The sequence below is a fragment of the Pituophis catenifer genome, unplaced genomic scaffold (genome assembly GCF_029215685.1).
Source record: "Pituophis catenifer annectens isolate HBS135680 unplaced genomic scaffold, rPitCat1.0.hap2 SCAF_13, whole genome shotgun sequence".
Lineage (NCBI taxonomy): Eukaryota > Metazoa > Chordata > Lepidosauria > Squamata > Colubridae > Pituophis > Pituophis catenifer.
Window position 1 is genome coordinate 2972482 of NW_027256893.1, and position 17676 is coordinate 2990157.

The window sequence follows — 17676 nt, forward strand, 5'->3', positions numbered from 1 at the left end:
TGAGGGTCTTTCTTTCCTAAGTGCTCAAGCTGGGACAAGCCTGACACACAGATACTGCCTAGACTAATTATTCAGCTGTGTGTGCACAGGGAAATAAGGATGAATTCAGGCTGTGAGATAAATTTACAGGTTTACCTGAGCTATCAGAAAGAGGGGGAGGGGAGACAAGTTTGGAACGAAATAATGGACAATTCCTTCATGCTGAGTTTGGAACTTCTGCAGCAACATGTAAGCAGTGATTTGAAATGGATGATTTGTGGGGCTTCGGAGGCCCTACCAAGCAGTAGCTCTGAGCTGACTTTTATGGCTTTGCTGTTCTTTACAGTCTGTACACCATGCTTCTTTCTTTATTTTTAAGGGACTAAGTTGAAATTTAAAAGGTACTGTGTGGAATTGGGGTAGGGAGACGTAGAGATGCCTTCTGAAATAGTGGGCCAAGTCAGAGCCCACCTTCTGCATGTTAGAAATACGCTTAGCTCCTTAAATGACCTGTGAGCAGGCAGATTGGCTCTAGGGCCATCTGGTAAGAAACAAGCAGGTTTATTCCTGCATAAAACGGGAATAAAAAATGAGAGAGAACAGTGCATAAAAGTGCTCTTAATTGCAAAATAACCAATGCACATTTGCTTGCTTTTTTTTTAAAGGATCCACCCTCCTGAGTACTACAAGCAGAAATACAACGTTAACGATGTACACTATACAGATGAGGTGAGTTTCCTACATTTTGCCAAGTTAAAACAATAATTGGAGATGGGTGGGAGGTAAGTAATTTTCAGGTTGATAACTGCAGGTTAAAGAGAATGAAAATGGTGGTCCATGAATGACATACCTTGGAATGACATGACACAGAAACACACACAGTGAGGAGAGGAGAGAAGAATGAGCCAGTTTTGATCCACGGGCTCTGGCTGCTCTCTTACCTTCCACTCCTCTCCGTGTGCAGAATGGGGTTGCAAGGCCATCAGGACGGTTACTCAAATTGGTGCTGGTTCCATCAACTCCCTTTCCAGGGTGGTTAGATCAGCTGATACCTCATTGTCTAAGACAATTCAACCAGGTTCTGAGAGGCTTTGGCCCCAGGTGCTTATGTGATTGCCCACCCCCTTCCTCCCACATCACAAGCTGGGATTCTTTTAGAAGCCAGAATGAAATGGCATCAATGGAATTTGCTTGTTGGAAAAGGAGAATTGAAGTCAGTGATTAGGGATGTGCAACATATCTCTGTCATGGGATACTCAGAATATTCTAGAGAACAATGGAATGTTTCATCAAATGATACAACATTCTGGGTCATGCCAGTCTGCCAAGCCTCCCCAAATGGGAAGAGTTTCAATCCAGCTTTCTGGGCTGGATTACTCCCAGCAGAGCCATAGGTCCTAACTGCCATCAGGACTTCATATCCCAGAAAACATGAAAATTTTCATTTTTTGGCAGCTTGAACCGAGCTAATCCATTGGATTATCAGTGGCTTTGGAACTCGGCATTAATTCTTCTGAAGTTGGCAGCCTCAGGGTTTGCTCTGAAATGCAGACTTTTGCCTAGAATTAGTAGAGGAATCTGGTTCCTGTACAGCAATGTTTTCCAATGTTGGTAACTTTTAAGATGTATGAACCACTTCCTCCCAGCGAGGAAGTGAACTTCACCATGCTGGCTGGGGAATTATGAAGTTGAAGCTCGTGCATCTTAAAGTTACCAAGGTTGGAAAATGCTACTATAGAGTTTGGGATCTGACGGGGATTTTTTTTTTATTCCTGATAATTCTGCCCTGTTTAGTGTGGCTTTGGGATGTAAGGAATTGCAATTCTGTATTAGTAGGATTACCTCTCCTTAAATAATCTAATGTATGCCAAGCATATCTCACTGTTCATGGCAAATCCTTTTTTAAAGTGTTTGTTTTAATTTCTCTTCATTTTTTATGCTATCCCTCCAATGGTAATATTATTTTTCGATGTTTCTTGAACTCAGTGGCCAAATAAACACAGGGGAAACACAGAAAACCCCCAAATATTGAAATAATTTAAAACAGTATTTTCTTCCTTTAAGAGCAAAGTATTGGTTCATCTGCTCAATTCAAATCCTCAGTCCTAATTTCGATGGGATATGTTTCCTCCCTCCCAGAAAAGGATACGGATAACTGTTTTTTGCCAGGCTTTTAATAGTTAAGCCCCCTTCCTCCCTCCCTCCCTCCCCCCCTCCTTCTTTCATTCATTCTTTCTTCCATCCTTCCTTCCGTCCTTTCTCCCTTCTTCCCTCCCTCTCTCCCTCCCTCCCTCCCTCCCTCCCTCCTTCCTTCCTTCCTTCCTTCCTTCCTTCCTTCCTTCCTTCCTTCCTTCCTTCCTTCTTTCCTTTCTTTCCACGTTTTCAATTAAAGAAGTGTTTGTTTTTTTCACTCCTATCCCTTTTTATAGCATATAATTTTTCCTTAACAGGTCAAAGTTTCCCAGGTTTGGCCACTGGGCAGAGAGACCGTTTATAAACAGAAATATTTCTTAAACAATTATGTTTTCCTCTCGGAGCCCCCGCTTTGGCTATCTGTCTGAAAAAATCCACTTTCCAGCTGACATCCCAAATGCAGTTTGATCCTTGAAACAAATAGGACTGTGAAATAGTCTCTTTCTAATCTGATCATCCCCTGTGCTGTCTGTGGAGGCAGCTGGCAGCCTATCTGGATTGGAATCGAGAGCGGTTCTCCTTATCTGACCTCAGGTGTCAGACACCAAAATACTAGTTAAGGATTGCTTATCTGCAAGAGTGGATGACAACCAAGAATTTGCGCTTCGTATCACAACATTGGCAAATTGCCAGGAGTGCCGTCTACAAGTATAGTGCTTCCTCTTTGGAAAATGTAAGGCAGGTAATTTTCCTTCAATAGGTGGAAATAAGGAAACCACGTTTCTTTCCCCAATCTGGTGCCCCTTTAGAGGATTGGGACTTCGTGACCATATCTTGCCACCAGATTTTCATAGATGTGGACAGAAATAATTCATAAGTGAGACGTTGTCCATTTCATCACTTCTTCCATTGCTTCCCACATCCCTTGGAATCCCTAATGCAAGGGTCCCCAAACCCTAGGCTGTAGCCCACCTTTGTGGCTATTCAGAACCGGGCTGTGCGACCGCTGGGCCAGCTCTCGTTCACATGCCCGCAGCTCGACTTGCACAAGTTGAGCTCTGCGGGCATGCATCTGCGTGCCAGCCCACCACTTGCACAGTCCACTTCCCCTCTCCCCCTTCTCCAAGCCCCAAATGTTGGGGGCCCCTGCCCGAGTGGACAAATCCATGTGCATGTCCTGAATTCAAATATTGTTAAATAGAAACATCATTCCATTCCTCGGAAGCAGGATAGATTCCAGGCCCATTTCTCTTTGGAGCCTCTGTATTTCACCTCTTCTTAAAAGCAGCTCTAAACAGCCATCTGTTCACGGACTCTTTTGCATTTAATGCACCTAATAGATTTTTTTCTTGTTTAATTGGAGACTATTTGTTTTTCTGCTTACTATTCCTTTTGCTGAATTGACTGCTGTATTAAATTGCCTCTTCCTCCACCCCCACCTCCCCAATTGCCCCTGGCTTGAAATTTTTTACATTGATGGACAAGTTATAAATAGGATTGCAGCCAGATTAGCAAAATTTTAGTCAATACTTTGTCTGAGTTTCCACTGATTGATTTTCTTTAACCTTGCAGTTGTATATAAATGGTGGTGAATCAATAGATACTTTTCAGATTTTCTAGCTCCTTTTGGCAGCCCCTGCAATGTGGAAGTCCATTTATGGCAGCAAATAGTTTTATTAATAATACTTGGTTAGACAGTATTTGTTTAATCGGGCCACCTTTTTTTCAACCCAAAACTTTATTCTGATTCGAGTGAAATTAGAGTATAATACAAACTTTTGAAGCAATATTTCAATGTCTTCCTGTGTGTAGAAATCTTCACGATTTCCATCATACTCATAGTGAATTCATTAGAAATAACAGATAGCCCCCCAAAAATTATTTACACGCAAGAACGAAGGTTTGATAAGTTAGAGGCATTTGTAAGATTTATGAAGTACACATGGGACTGGATTCCTGCATTGCAAGAAGCCAACTTCCCCGGTGTGGTATCCCCAAGGAACTATCGTTGCATCTTGTCGGCCGAGGTGTGTTCATCCGGTTGTGGATTGTAAACCTAACCTATCTAAATCATAAAGAGGTTTGATTTGACAAGTGCACCCCTCCCCTTTTGTTCGTAATTCTGTTCGATGGTTTGGCTGGATATGAACTGAGGCCACTGGCCGGTATTTAACAAACCTTCATAAAAATAAAACATATTACCAACTAGTCATAATTTTTGGTGGGGGGAGGCTCAAGCAGAAGAGAAAAAATATGAATTGTAGCCCAACATGCTGATTTATTATTATACGCTCATATAATAATATAATACTAAAACCCCCTAGAGCAGTGTTTCTCAACCTTGGAAGCTTTAAAATGGGTGGACTTCAACTCCCAGAATCCCCTGGGGGATTCTGGGAGTTGAAGTCCACCCATCTTCAAGCTTCCAAGATTGAGAAACACTGCCCTAGAGAAAAAGCAGAACGCAAATTGGGCCCAAAGAGTTGGCATCTTTGGGAAAAGGAAGCAGAGACAGTGTTATCCTTATTAATGTCAAATGGAATATTTAAATAGAGAGTGTTTGAGAACGAGCGGGGAACCAGTTCAGAATCAGTGGAGCCTGGATCCCAGGGCTATTGCAAGTTGATGGAACCGAGCGAAGATGATTTTCTTTTCATTTATTTTGTCAGATTGCCAGTGTTTTGGCTTCGAAAAACCCTTCTGTTCTTCTTACTCTGGTAAGTGCTAAGATGCATTCCCCAGTGCTGAGATATGGCTTAGAGGGAAGCTTCTCCAGTGCATTTTACTAAATGCTGCAGTCCCTTCTTTTTATTTGACTTTTGCAATAAATTAGCAGTACCCAGTGTGCTTCCCCAGCCTCCAGTGAAGTCTTCCACCCAGTTTCCTTCGCAAATAAACGGTTCTAACGTCTGAAAAAAGCCACCTGTGCCTTCCCTGGCAACTTGCTACGGGGAGAGAGAAAGAAGTGGCTGTCTGAATGCAGGTAGGTGTGCACAAGGTTACTGCTGGCACTGGTCCCACCCAGCCCTAACCTCACCTCACTCCGGCCCTGTAGTGTAAACCTTGGCAAAAAATTTTAAAAAAGCATTGCTTACAATAAAAAGGTGTCCCAAAAGTGCTTTTTTTCAAGAGGCAACTGGACTTTCTGGTTTTTCTTTGAAAACGTTTCGCTTCTCATTGTTCTGCCCCAGCTACGGACCCCAAAGAACGCAGCACACACAAAGTCTGTACAAACCTTAGTTTACTAAATTAAATCAGTCTTTTTCAAACAAAGGCTGTTAATTAACTTTCGTAACACCCTACAAGAATCCAAAGAATAAATAATCGTAATCTTACTATGGTTGGCAGAAAGCAAAGAAGCAATTTGCAGGAAACTGATAAGAGAACTAAGATCCAGACGCGAAGGAGAGTGAACGAAGTTGTTCCCTGCAAATTGCCTCAGTCGTCGTCCTTCCTTAAATAGGCTAAGGGATTGGCCAATTACCCCAAGCCTTACTCTCGAGGAGACCTCCTCCTGAGGAGCCACTCCTGCCTTTTGATAGCTCTGTGCGCCCGTGCATCGAGAAGAGGCTCCTCCTCTTCGTCCTCTTCACTTAAGGGAGCTTCTGGAGGTTCTGAAGGCCCTGGCTGAATCCCCACCTCTGGCACCACATCTTCTCCAGCCTCCTCAGTGTCTGACTCGAGCGCCAGCTGCACAGGCTGCTGGCGCAGCACCACACCAGCCTCCTCGCTGTTGGAATCGGCTACTAGCTGCACAGGCCACTGACGGGCCACAACACTCATCCAAGTAGCTTCTTCTGCTCTTCCCCAACATTCAGTCAGAGCTGAAGAAGCTTCTTGGAGGAGAAGCAAAATGTCTTTAAAGAAAAACCAGAAAGTCCAGTTGCCTCTTGGAAAAAAAGCACCTGGAAGTCTGAGAATCTTCATAGACAATAAAAAGGGTGATTTTTTCCCCCCAGCTGAACAAATACCTCTTTGTCGTTTCTTGCTATTATTTAAAACATTGTGTGCAAAGTGGATAAACTTGATGCCCTTGTGTATGTATGTACAGGTAGTCCTCGACTTACAACAGTTCATTTAGTGACGATTAACAAGCGTGCTTCTTAGGAAGAACTCCTGTAGCACTAAAGGCGGTGGATATAACAGGATGTCCTGTCACAACATAGTGTCTAAATTGGGAAAAATCAGGTGCAATTCTGCTTCTAGCTTATCCTGGAAAGACATAATTTATGAAGGCTTGTAGATTTCTGGCCCTTTGCAAAAATTGCTTGGCGGCAAATTCAAGGCACCAGCCAAGTTGTCTTAGTCTAAGGATCTTCATAGTGTAGCCTTTGAGGATACAGTGACAAGTATTGGAAAACTGCATAAATGTCAGTGTTCTTAGACATAATAATAATAATACTGGCAAAGAATGGCTGCAATCCCTGGATTTGCTCCTTAATAATGACAGAATATCAGAGTTGGAAAGGACCTTGGAGGTCTTCTAGTCCAACTTCCTACTTGAGCAGAAGACCTATACTAGTGATGACTAACCTTTTCTGGACCAAGTGCCCAAAGCGCATGCCCGAACCCCCCAAATGCGATGTGTGCAGGGCCCCCGCACATGCCCCCACTCCCTGTGCACACACGTGTGGCCCCCGTGTGCCCCCTGCACACGTGTGCCCCGCCCCGTGCATGCCCGCATACCCCTGCGCATGCCCTGCTCATGCCCTCCCCGTGCATGCGCGGCAGAGACCCGAAGACCAGCTGGCTGGCAGGAGGCGTGTGCTGAACTGGGGCGACGGCTCGCATGCCCACAGAGAGGGTGCTGCGTGCCACCTCGGGCACCCGTGCCGTAGGTTCGCCATCACAGCCCTATACCATTCTAGACCGATGGCTGTCCAATCTCTTCTTAAAAGCCTCTGGTGATGGAAATCCCACAACTTCTGGAGGGAAGCCATCTTTACGGGTGTGGGTTGCAGAAGAGAAGAAATGTTTCCTTGCTCCTTTGTTTAGGGTGAAAGAGTTCTGCCTGCTTATGCCCTCCCCATTCAGTGCAATCATCCATTGTGCCAGAGAACCAGCTGTGAGGAGAATAAAAAAATCATTTCCCGTCTTCCTTCTGGGCTAGGTACTATTCCTGGGCTTTATCAGTTGCCCTGCAAAACAGGATTGAACCAAAACAGCCTGATTAATGTTTTTGAACTGCAGAAGACAGAAGACTAACATATGTGCACTTTGTATTTTGTATAGAGGTCCCTTTAGCTGGCTTGGTGCGTGCCTCGTCACCCCTTCTTCCATCCAGTGGAAGTAACACCCCTGGGATTCCTATTATTAGCCCGGGGGGGGGGGTGGTTACTCCATCTGGAGCCTGCAGAGAAAGCCATGGGAGAGGTCTTTGTCTGAAAAAGGAGAGTAGCTTTTCCTCCCAAATGATTTAATTTAATTTAAAATCTCAGAGTCATTGTAGGTTCATTAAAAATATGATAAACGAAGGATGCTCTAATTAGACATGTTTGTGTTTAAGTTTAATAGAGAGGCAGCAGGTTGTCTAAAATGCATGGCTGTCTTCCTTTTAGGTCAGTAGGTATTATATATATAGTCATCTTTCCCAATTTGGCCCCAGAAGGAGATAGGGTGGTGGAATGACCAGAGTGGAAGTTCAGCTCCAGGGAGGGGAGAAAACTGCTTGGGTGAAGGTCTTGTCTTGTCTGCTTTTAGACTGAACAGCTGCTGTAGAACTTGTATTTTGCTCTCTTTTTTCCAGCGAGGAATTAACACCGACAGTGGAAGCGTGACCAGGGAAGCGTCTTTTGACAACATCAGCCAGTAAGTTATCTTCTGGGTTTGAAATGTTCAGATTAACCCCCAGTTGACTAATTATTTGAAACATCTAATAAACAAAAATAGAAGCCCGCCATTCCCAGTTCAGATGATCTCACTTTGATTGTATTTTTTTTCATGGTAGAAGAAAACAGAAGGAAAAAGGCCAATTCTATGTATAAACCCATAACAAAAATTTATGAATCAAATCACTTTATTCCAAAAGAGTGGAGCATTTTAGCATTTTATGATGGATTGCAGTCTATTTGAAGCACATCGAAGCGTTCCAGAGGAGAATCCTTTGTAAGATAAATGAGTTATATTGCAGTGCCAAGAACAACATGCCAGTGGAAAACTTATTAATTAGCCCTGAGTCCAGGGTGAAGGAGCTCCCTGGCTTTTCTATTTCGGTGTGCGGTGCTAATGTAGCTATGACGTGTGTGTGTGTGTGTGTCTGTGTCTGCTTTGTTGCCCCCATTTTTGTGTGACAACTGCTTTCCTCCCTTGCCCTGCCCAACTTGCTTGGAACGCTGTGGATTTATTTATTCATTTATAAATCGCACTTATGTGCCACCCATCTCATAAACAGTGATTCTGGGCACTGTGCAACAATAAGTAAAACAACATATATACAGAAATGATCATTATAAAAATAGGAAAAGTTATATTAAAATTTAAAAAAAGCACTGCAAAAATTAAAAAAATATAAATCACATGGAGAGCTGGGCATGGCTAGTCTACTGAAGAGAAGGACCAGGGGAGACAGGAGATCAGTCTTCCAATTTTTGAGGGGCTGCCATAGAGAGGAGATCAAGCTATTTTCTGCACCTGTAGGCCAGACAAGGAATAATGGTTGGAAACTGACCAAGGAGAGATTCAACCTGGAAATAAGGAGAAATTTTCTGACAGTGAGAGCAATCAACCAGTGGAACAGAAGTTGCCTTCAGAAGTTCTGGGAGCTTCATCACTGGAAGCTTTCAAGAAGAGCCTGGACTGCCATCTGTCAGAAATGGTGTAGGGTCTCCTGCTTGGGTGGGTGGGGGTTGGACTAGATGACCTACAAAGTCCCTTCCAACTCTGTTAGTCTGTAATCAGAGCAAAAGGTCAACCAGAACGAGGCCATCTAAGAATGACTCTGGCTCCCTGGGATGCCATAACCCCTGGGGTCTTTTTTTTTTTTTATTGAAAAAGTTTTTCAAATACAAATTTTTCCCCCTTTCCCCCCCCTACTCCCTAACCCCCCCTTCCCCTCCCCTCCCCCTGTGACTTCTTCATAATAAAACCCAAATTCATAACAGATTATATAATACTTTACCATCCCCTTACTCCATCCCCATATACTGACCCTTTATTTCTTAATAAAATTATCATATCCCCCTTATACTATACAATTCAAAATGACATTCTACTATAACATTATATAATAACTCCTAATTTAGCATAATAATAAATCAAATCTTTTATGTATATTAATCTAACATTTCCAACCGCTATAAAACTATATAATAAATCCTAATTTAACATTTATTCAGTTCATAGTCTACCCATTTCCTTCACCCTCATTGTTATATCTCTTAACTCAAATCTTTTACATATATTCATATCTAAACATAATATCCCTTTTCTTAAACTAAACAATCAATAAACTAATCTGTCTCCACCCACTTTCCTACAAGACTACCATACTTAATAAATCTTAATATCTTTATTCTTCTGCCCACTCCCCCAAAAAATATTCCCTTATGTAAATAAAATCCTCTTAAAAAGATTTTAGGCTTGTAATCCATATAATATCTTCTGTAATGTCATTCAGCTGGATTGTAAACTCCATCACCCATGTTAGGGTAACATCACATCCTAATTCCAACAGTATGTTCGGTATCTTCAATTACCATCTGCCCCCATCAATAGCAAATATCTTCATATTAAAAAAACAACAACAACAACCACCCGAGTGACTTTATATTTGTATTCCATATAGTGTCTGTAGAGGTGTCTTTTATCCAAATTATTAATTCCAACCACCGTAATAGGGTAACAACCAGATCTTCTGCATGCCCCAATCCCATAACTCTTGCCTTGTAACTCAGCATAAACGTAGTATATTTATCAAAGAATCCGAAAAAAAAAGATAGTTCCAATCCATTCAATTTAAGGCCCTTTTCACATCCCAAAAGTACAGCACAGCAGAGGTCTGTCACTCTCCTCAGGATAAAATAAACCAATACTTTGCCAATTATCTTTTCATATATTCAATCATCTCTTAAATAACTGGCATTACACTGTTGTTTAGTTTAAAAGTTTTTGTTTTTGTGAGACCTGCTTCTTCTTTTCTTGACTTTTTGTGGGTTGGATCTCCATCCTGAATTCCTTTCTGTAAATTGTATATCGACTATTTGGTTTTCATGCTGATCTATAACTTGATCTTGTTGGTTTTGCTTTTGTGGCTTAAATCTTTCTAGTTCTATAAATTGTATATCAACTGATTGATTTCCATGCTGGTTTGTGACTTGATAAGTCGTTACATTGGAATCCGGAACCGCCTCTCTTGTATTAAATAGTCCAGCTGAGACCTCTGACAGAGAATCCAAAAGCGGCTCATCTGTAGAGACCTCTGTAACTTGTTGTTTCTTCATTACTTCCATCTCCTTCTGCTTTTCTTGAATTTCTATCTCTTGTTGATTTTGCTTTTTAAGGACCTTGTAGTAAAATTCTTCCGCTTTTTCAACAGTATTTAACTGATATCTTTCTCCTTGATATCTCAATATTATACCCACTGGAACATCCCACCTGAATAAAATATTTTGTTTTTTTAGCTCAGTCACCAAGAGTCCAAATTTCTTTCTATCTTTTAACATCTTAGGCGGCAGTTCTTTATATATCCAGATTTTTCTCCCATACAGTTGTGGAGTAGAATTAAAGGATTTTTGCACAATATCATTTCTTATTTCTTTATCTGTAAAATAAATCACCACATCTCTAGGCAGTTGCCTTTGCTTTGCAATCCAAGAATTTACTCTATAGGCCTTGTCAATTTTACAAGATACCTCCTCAGGATGAACCTTTAAAATCCCAGCCAGAACTTGAGCAGATATTTTTCTTAGATCATCTCTGTTATTTTCCTGTAACCCTCTCATTCTGATCGCAAATTCTGTGAGCCTGTATTGCATCATTACAACTTCTCTTTCAATCCCTTGCTTTATATCTTCTGCATTGTAAGTCTCGTGACTGGCTTCCTTTTTAGTCTTTACTTCTAAACTATTGTCTTGAATATTTATCAAATCATTTTCAATTCTTTGTATTTTATTGTCCAAATTATAAATCTTATCATCAACTTCCTCCATTTTAGACTCTAATAATTTGATATTTGTATCCATCTTTATAACAACTTCTGAAAAAGCATTAGTCACTGTTACAATCTTTAGTTGCAGATTATCATACTTTAGTTGTATCATTTCTTTAATTTCCTGCCTTAATTTTTCAAATTTCTGGTTCACAGTCTCATGATATTTTGCCATTTCCTCCTGAAGAAATTCTTTTAAATTAAAACCATTCTGCAAAGTCTGTAGGCTCAGAGCTTGTTCAGATAATTGTGGATGGGGGAGCACCCCCCCACTGCTTGTCTGTCAGGCTTCATTAACTTTAACGCCATCCTGCCACACAAAAAAGCTCTTTTTTAAAAAGAAAACTTTTCTCCAAACAAGATCAAATACAGATCTCCAAGAAAAAAGAAACTTAAAATGGATATTTTCCTTCTAGTCTAGCCGGCACTGTATATTTCGCTACTGTGTAGCTTATTACGGAAGGACTTTCACTTTCAGCTTTCTTCTTCTCAAGCCTCAGCAGTCGCCATTTTAAACTTATTTTTTCCGTTCAAGTAGAAACACTTGTAAAATCATTAAAAATACTTGCGGTTAGGGTCCCAGGTACAAATCTCGCTCTCTTCAATTAAACCATCTGTTATTTTTTTAATTGATCCAGTCCCGGCGCCTAGCTCTGCAAAAAAAAGCAGAGTCCTCCCGAAGCCCGGAGCATAGGGAGCCCCGCTCTGCTCGTCCCCAAGAGCAAAAAAAACCTCTGGGGACTTCGCAGAGAGCTCTACCTGCCCTCGCCTGCTCTGACTCACATTTCCATCAGGAAATGGAGTTTTTCGAGCCGCCTTTCAGATGTAAAGGCGGCTCTTTACAGGCAACGGGGCTGGTGGTCACGGAGGACCGTCTGGCGGCGACGGAAGCCAGACAGGAAATCCATAACCCCTGGGGTCTTGATCCCAAGAGATAACCAGGTCTTGAGGGACTTTCAGGAAATGATGACAGGGTTAGAACTAACCTGGCGTGGCTGGAGGAAATACTCCACTGGTGGGTCCCACGGTAGAGAAGGTGCAGTTCCTGGGACCAACCCAATGTAGATCTCTGGCTGAGGGTCCTCGTGACTTGCCTTCTTTGCAGTCCCTCAAATATTATAAATGTAGAGGATTATTTCCCTAATAAAGGTAGTCCTCAATTTACAACCACAATTGAGCCCAAAATTTCTCCTGTTAAGTGAGACATTTGTAAAGTAAGTTTTGTCTATTCCATGACCTCTTGCCACCATCGTTAAGTGAATCACCACAGTTTTTAAATTAGTCAAATGGTCGTTAAGTGAATCTGGCTTCCCCACTGACTCTGCTTGTCAGAAGTTTGCAAAAGGAGATCCTGTGACCACGATGGGACACTGCAGCCGTCATAAATGTGAGTCAGTTGCCAAGCATCTTGAGTTTTGATCACGTGACCATGGGGATGCTGCAGTGGTTCATAGGTGTGAAAAATGGCCATAAGTCACATTTTTCAGTGCTGTAGTAACTTTGGACAGTCACTGAACAAACTGTTGTAAGTCGAGGACTACCTGTACACGAAACTCCCTCACAGTTTTTGTGCAGAATGACTTTGAATGCAGAAATGCATCCCAGTTCCACATCTGACTTGGGTCAGAGCAGGGGTGAAATCCAGCAGGTTCTGACAGGTTCTGGAGAACCGGTAGTGGAAATTTTGAACAGTTTGGAGAACCGGCAAATACCACTGGCCCCAGAGTGGGGTGGAAATGGGGATTTTGCAATAGCCTTCCCCTAGGAGTGGGGAAGGAATGGGGATTTTGCAGTATCCATCTCCTGCCACGCCCACCAAGCCACACCCACAGAACCGGTAGTAAAAAAGTTTGGATTTCACCACTGGGCCAGAGGCTATGTTAAAAGTCCCCTGCATACACACGCAGACTTACAATAGCCTCCGTTTCAATTTAAAAAGAAAAAAAAAAGTAAAGAAGAAAAATGGGAGCTCTTCTGTCTTCCTCATTTCTTGCAAAGAGATTTCCAGTCACTCTGGCAGTTTTGTCTGTCTGGATTAGCAGAGGCTTCCTTGCATTCTAACCATGAGGCATCGACTGATCTTCCTGCTGCCTTTTGACAGCTACGGATCATCTGTGCCTTCTGTCAGTAAAAGAGCCGCCTTGATGTGTTGGAGAACAGCTTGCAGCTCCTCACATGTCAAGGCTCCCATCCTCGATCTCTCACTAGGCTTCTTCCAACCTCTTGGCACCGTCTTCTTGGCTGAGGGCCAGTCTCCCCATCCTTTGTCCACACTGGGGGTGGGGGACTTGGATATGGAGCTCTGGCACCTAATTGGGCTATAAGGGAAAAACCTTCCCAGTCTTTTCTCACTTTCTGCATCTGTAAGAATCTTTATGACTAATCTACATGCAAACAGCTGCTCACAGATCCATCCTTAAGAAAAGATAACAAAGGCTGCTGTGCGTTTTTCAAAAAGAAAACCATGTCTCCATTCTCTATTTGGAGGGATTTGATGGCAGCGTTATCACTTATTCTGGTCAGTGAAGATGGGTAATGTTTTGGTGGGTGGGTTCTTTTGCATTTTTAATGACTTCATTTGCATTTCCCAAACTGCTATGCAAACTAAGATGTAGTTAAGCTTCAATATTTCTAGATTTCTAAATGTTATAGTTTGGGGACTTGTATGATTTTTTATAAAAATCTAACAGGGGAAAAAAATGCACCAAGAATATATAAAAAGAAATAGCCAATAGGGTCTACGATAACTTGCCGTGGCCAACTTGGGTTGGGATAGTAGTTACACTAATATTGAAGAAATAGTGGAATAGAATCATTAAAGAAAGGATTTCAAAGAGGGACAAAATGAAATGTGAATGACAGAAATTAAAATATTTTTTAATTATTTTAAATAATTATATTGAATTCTTAAATTGTCCCATGGCGAGTTCTCCTGTGGCGAGCTGGCCGTAGTAAGTTGGCCATGGTGAGTTGACTCTGGCGAGTTGGCCACGGTGAGTTATCCCATTCCGTAGCCAATACAGCAAGGATTATCCAATGTACATGGGAGTTATGTCACAAATGAGATCTCACTGGTGTCAAAATCCTGTCCTCCATCAGGGAAGGGGCTCTAGTGCAGGGGTCTCCAACCTTGGCAAAGGTTGGCTGAGGAACTCTGGGAGTTGAAGTCCACAAGTCTTAAGTTGCCAAGGTTGGAGACCCCTACTCTAGTGGGCTACCTTTCATCAGCCCTTTGCAGAAAAGGATCCATTCTCAGCCTTGTAGGAATGAGAGAATTGTTACTACGACCTCAAGATTGAAGCTGAAGATGGGCGTCTGGCATTTGCTTTGCGTGTTGTGCCTTTCTCCAACCTGATCGGTCATTTGGACGCTTTCCGGCTTTTCCTCAACAAGGCAGCCTGCTGACTCAGAGCCCACGGCTGTTTTCCACCGTTCAGGCTGTTCTCCATCAATTCCACAATTATTTTCTGATCTTCCTGATGAGGTTTCCGGCCTTTGTGGCACACCTTCCTCTCCGCTTGTGAGGAACGTAGTGGGATGCTTGGAGTCAAAACAAAGATCCGTCCTTTTGCTAAGTATTGTTCAATCTACCGGCTCGCTCATTGGTGGGCTGTGTGGCTGCCTGCCTGCCTTTATGTTGAATGCCTTTTTGCATTTGCATTTTCATTTTTTTTGCCTTTCTGCTAAACTCTACCTTTTTATTTGCCAGGAATATAATGGCCTTAAGCCCTTGCAAAAAAGGATTCCTTGATGTTCACAGAAGGCAAATCTCATTAGATCCGCTTCTTTTTGTCACCCTATGGTGACTCTATTCTGCGGAGTGCCAGAATTGCATGGCCTTGAGGAGCTCAAGTGATTATTGGCTAAAATTACTCAATTTTATTCAACTTCCAGAGGCATGTTGAGAGCAGGACTGGGCAGATCTGGCTCTCTTCTTGAAATTGAATGTCGCCTCTTAAGCATTGGTAGGATGTCTGCAAAACTTGAAGGATTGTAGCCAAGGAATGGAGCAAAATCATACGGTAGTAATGAAATATATTTCTGTAGCCTGCTTGGCAGAAGAAAGTCTCAACTGTTGAATGCTACCAGAAGTAGTTAATTTCTTATCTGGCATTCTTGAAGATATTGATTTGTACCTGAGTTTTTCTGGCTTTACAGGAATTCCTTTTCATTTCTGTTGAGAAAGAACAATTCTGTTGGATTGCTGTTTATTATTGTTCAACCTTCCTATCAGGCTCCAAAAACTAAGAAAGACACATACCATATTTTTCGGAGTATAAGACGCACCTCTTTCCCTCCTAAAAGAGGCTGAAAATTTGGGTTCGTTTTATACTCCGAATGTAGCCTTTTCGAAGCTTTTTTTCAGCCCTAACGAGGCGCTAACGACTGAAGTGATCTTCCCAGCTTTGCCTGCTCCCTCGACTCTCTGCTGTGCTTTAAGGAGGTGCTAGAGTGAAGCATCTCCATGCTTTGCTCTGACTCTCAGCTGTTCTTTAGAAGCTTTTTTTCAGCCCTAACAAGGCGCTAGCCGAGTGAAGCGATCTGCCCGTGCTTTGCCTGCTTTTCTCATTGCTGCTTCTTCTCAGCTGTGCCTTAGAAGCTGTTTTTTATCCCCAAGCAGGGGATAAAAAACCAGCAAACTAATGTGCTGAAGCTGACCAGACTAAGGACGCTAGCCAGATGAATACCGGGTAGGCAGAATTTTTTTTCCTCTTTTCCTCAAAAACTGAGCTGCGTCTTATACTCTGGTGCGTCTTATACTCTGAAAAATATGGTAATTCTTCCAAGCAGATATCTTCATTATTCCTCATCCAATCAATCAGAATAGAGCTGGGAGGGATCTTGGAGGTCTTCTAGTCCAGCCCCCTGCTTAAGCAGGAGACTCTATACCCTTTCAGACAAGTGACTGCCCAGTCTCTTCTTTAAAACTACCAGTGATGAAGCACCCGCAACTTCTGGAGGCAAGCTGTTTAATTTTTTTTTTTTTAAATTTGATTTATATGCCGCCCTTCTCCAGAGACTCAGGGCGGCTTACAATGCGTTAAGCAATAGCCTTCATACTTTTGTATGTTTTATACAAAATCAGCTTATTGCCCCCACAAACTGGGTCCTCATTTCACCTACCTTAGAAAGGATGGAAGGCTGAGTCAACCTTGAACCTTGGAGAGATTCGAACCAGCAGAAATTGCAGACAGCTGTGTTAATAACAGGGTGCATATACCACTGTACTATCAAGGCTCTGTAATTGTCTTAATTGTCCTCGCTATCAGGAAATTCCTTCTTAGTTCCAGGTTGCTTCTCTTCTTGGTTAGTTTCCACCCAGTGTTTCTTGTCCTGCCCTCTGGTGCTTTGGAGAATAATTTGACCCCCTCTTCTTTGTGGCAGCCCCTCAAATACTGGAAGACTGCTATCATGTATATCCATAGATAGAATCTTACCAAAATAAAAAAAAAATGCTGACACTCCATAAAGCATATACTCTGGGAATTATTAGGGAGGAGCCGTCTTCTCCTTCTTTCTGTCATACAGATCATCACATATAACCCCCCCTCCCATTTTCCCACAGTAGAATTTGTGGCAGACCTGAAGACTCAAAAGATGAAAAGTTGGCTTCCAGGTCTGACAAGGTGATTGTCTCTTGCTCCTTGGAATGCACTCCCTCCCTCCTGGAATCCAGATTGCATTCCATCACACTTCCTCTCTTCTTGCATCTCTCAAGTTCCATCATCCTGTTACGGACTCTAGTAGAAGCTTAACACTTACATGGATAATAGATCAGAGATCAGGTGTTCATTCTCTTGCGTCCTCACCTCTAGATGTGAGCCCTTGTATCTGCACCAGCTTTAATCTGGATTGATTTTTTTCTATTAAGACGTTTTTGACTCCGGGTTCCCATAGATGATGAATATATCTCCATGACAATGGTGCATTCATCACTACCATAACCAAGTCCATCCACCTTGCTGTCTTCCCTTCTACTTTTCCCAAAGTAGTGGGTAGTCCTTGATTTACAACAGTTCATTTAGTGACCATTCGAAGTTAAAATGCCACTGAAAAAGGTGACCTATGACCGTTTTACACACTTACGACCGTTGCACGCAATCACATGATCAAAATTCAGATGCTTGGCAACCGACTCATATTTATGATGGTTCCAATGTCCCAGGGTCGTGTGATTATCTCTTGCAACCTTCTGACAAGCAAAGTCAACGGGGAAGGCAGATTCACTTAACGACCATGTTAACTAACTTAAGAACTGCCGTGATGCACTTAACGACTGTGGCAAGAAAAGTCGTCAAATGGAGCAAAACTCACTTAACAAATGTCTCGCTTAGCAACAGAAATTTTGGGCTCAATTGTGGTGGTAAGTCAAGGACTTCCTATCTTAGAACCTTTTCCAAAAGAGGAGGGCTATCACA

The 17676-nt window shown here is 42.3% G+C and overlaps 1 protein-coding gene across 1 annotated transcript in view; it reads left to right on the forward strand.

The window, feature by feature from the left end:
• The window catches only part of PEPD (peptidase D), a 192202-nt gene that overhangs the window by 52865 nt on the left and 121661 nt on the right, over window positions 1–17676 (forward strand). The window contains exons 4-6 of the mRNA XM_070952901.1: window positions 645–708; window positions 4782–4829; window positions 7859–7920. Coding sequence (XP_070809002.1) covers window positions 645–708; window positions 4782–4829; window positions 7859–7920 — 174 coding nt within the window. The remainder of the gene's footprint in view (window positions 1–644; window positions 709–4781; window positions 4830–7858; window positions 7921–17676) is intronic.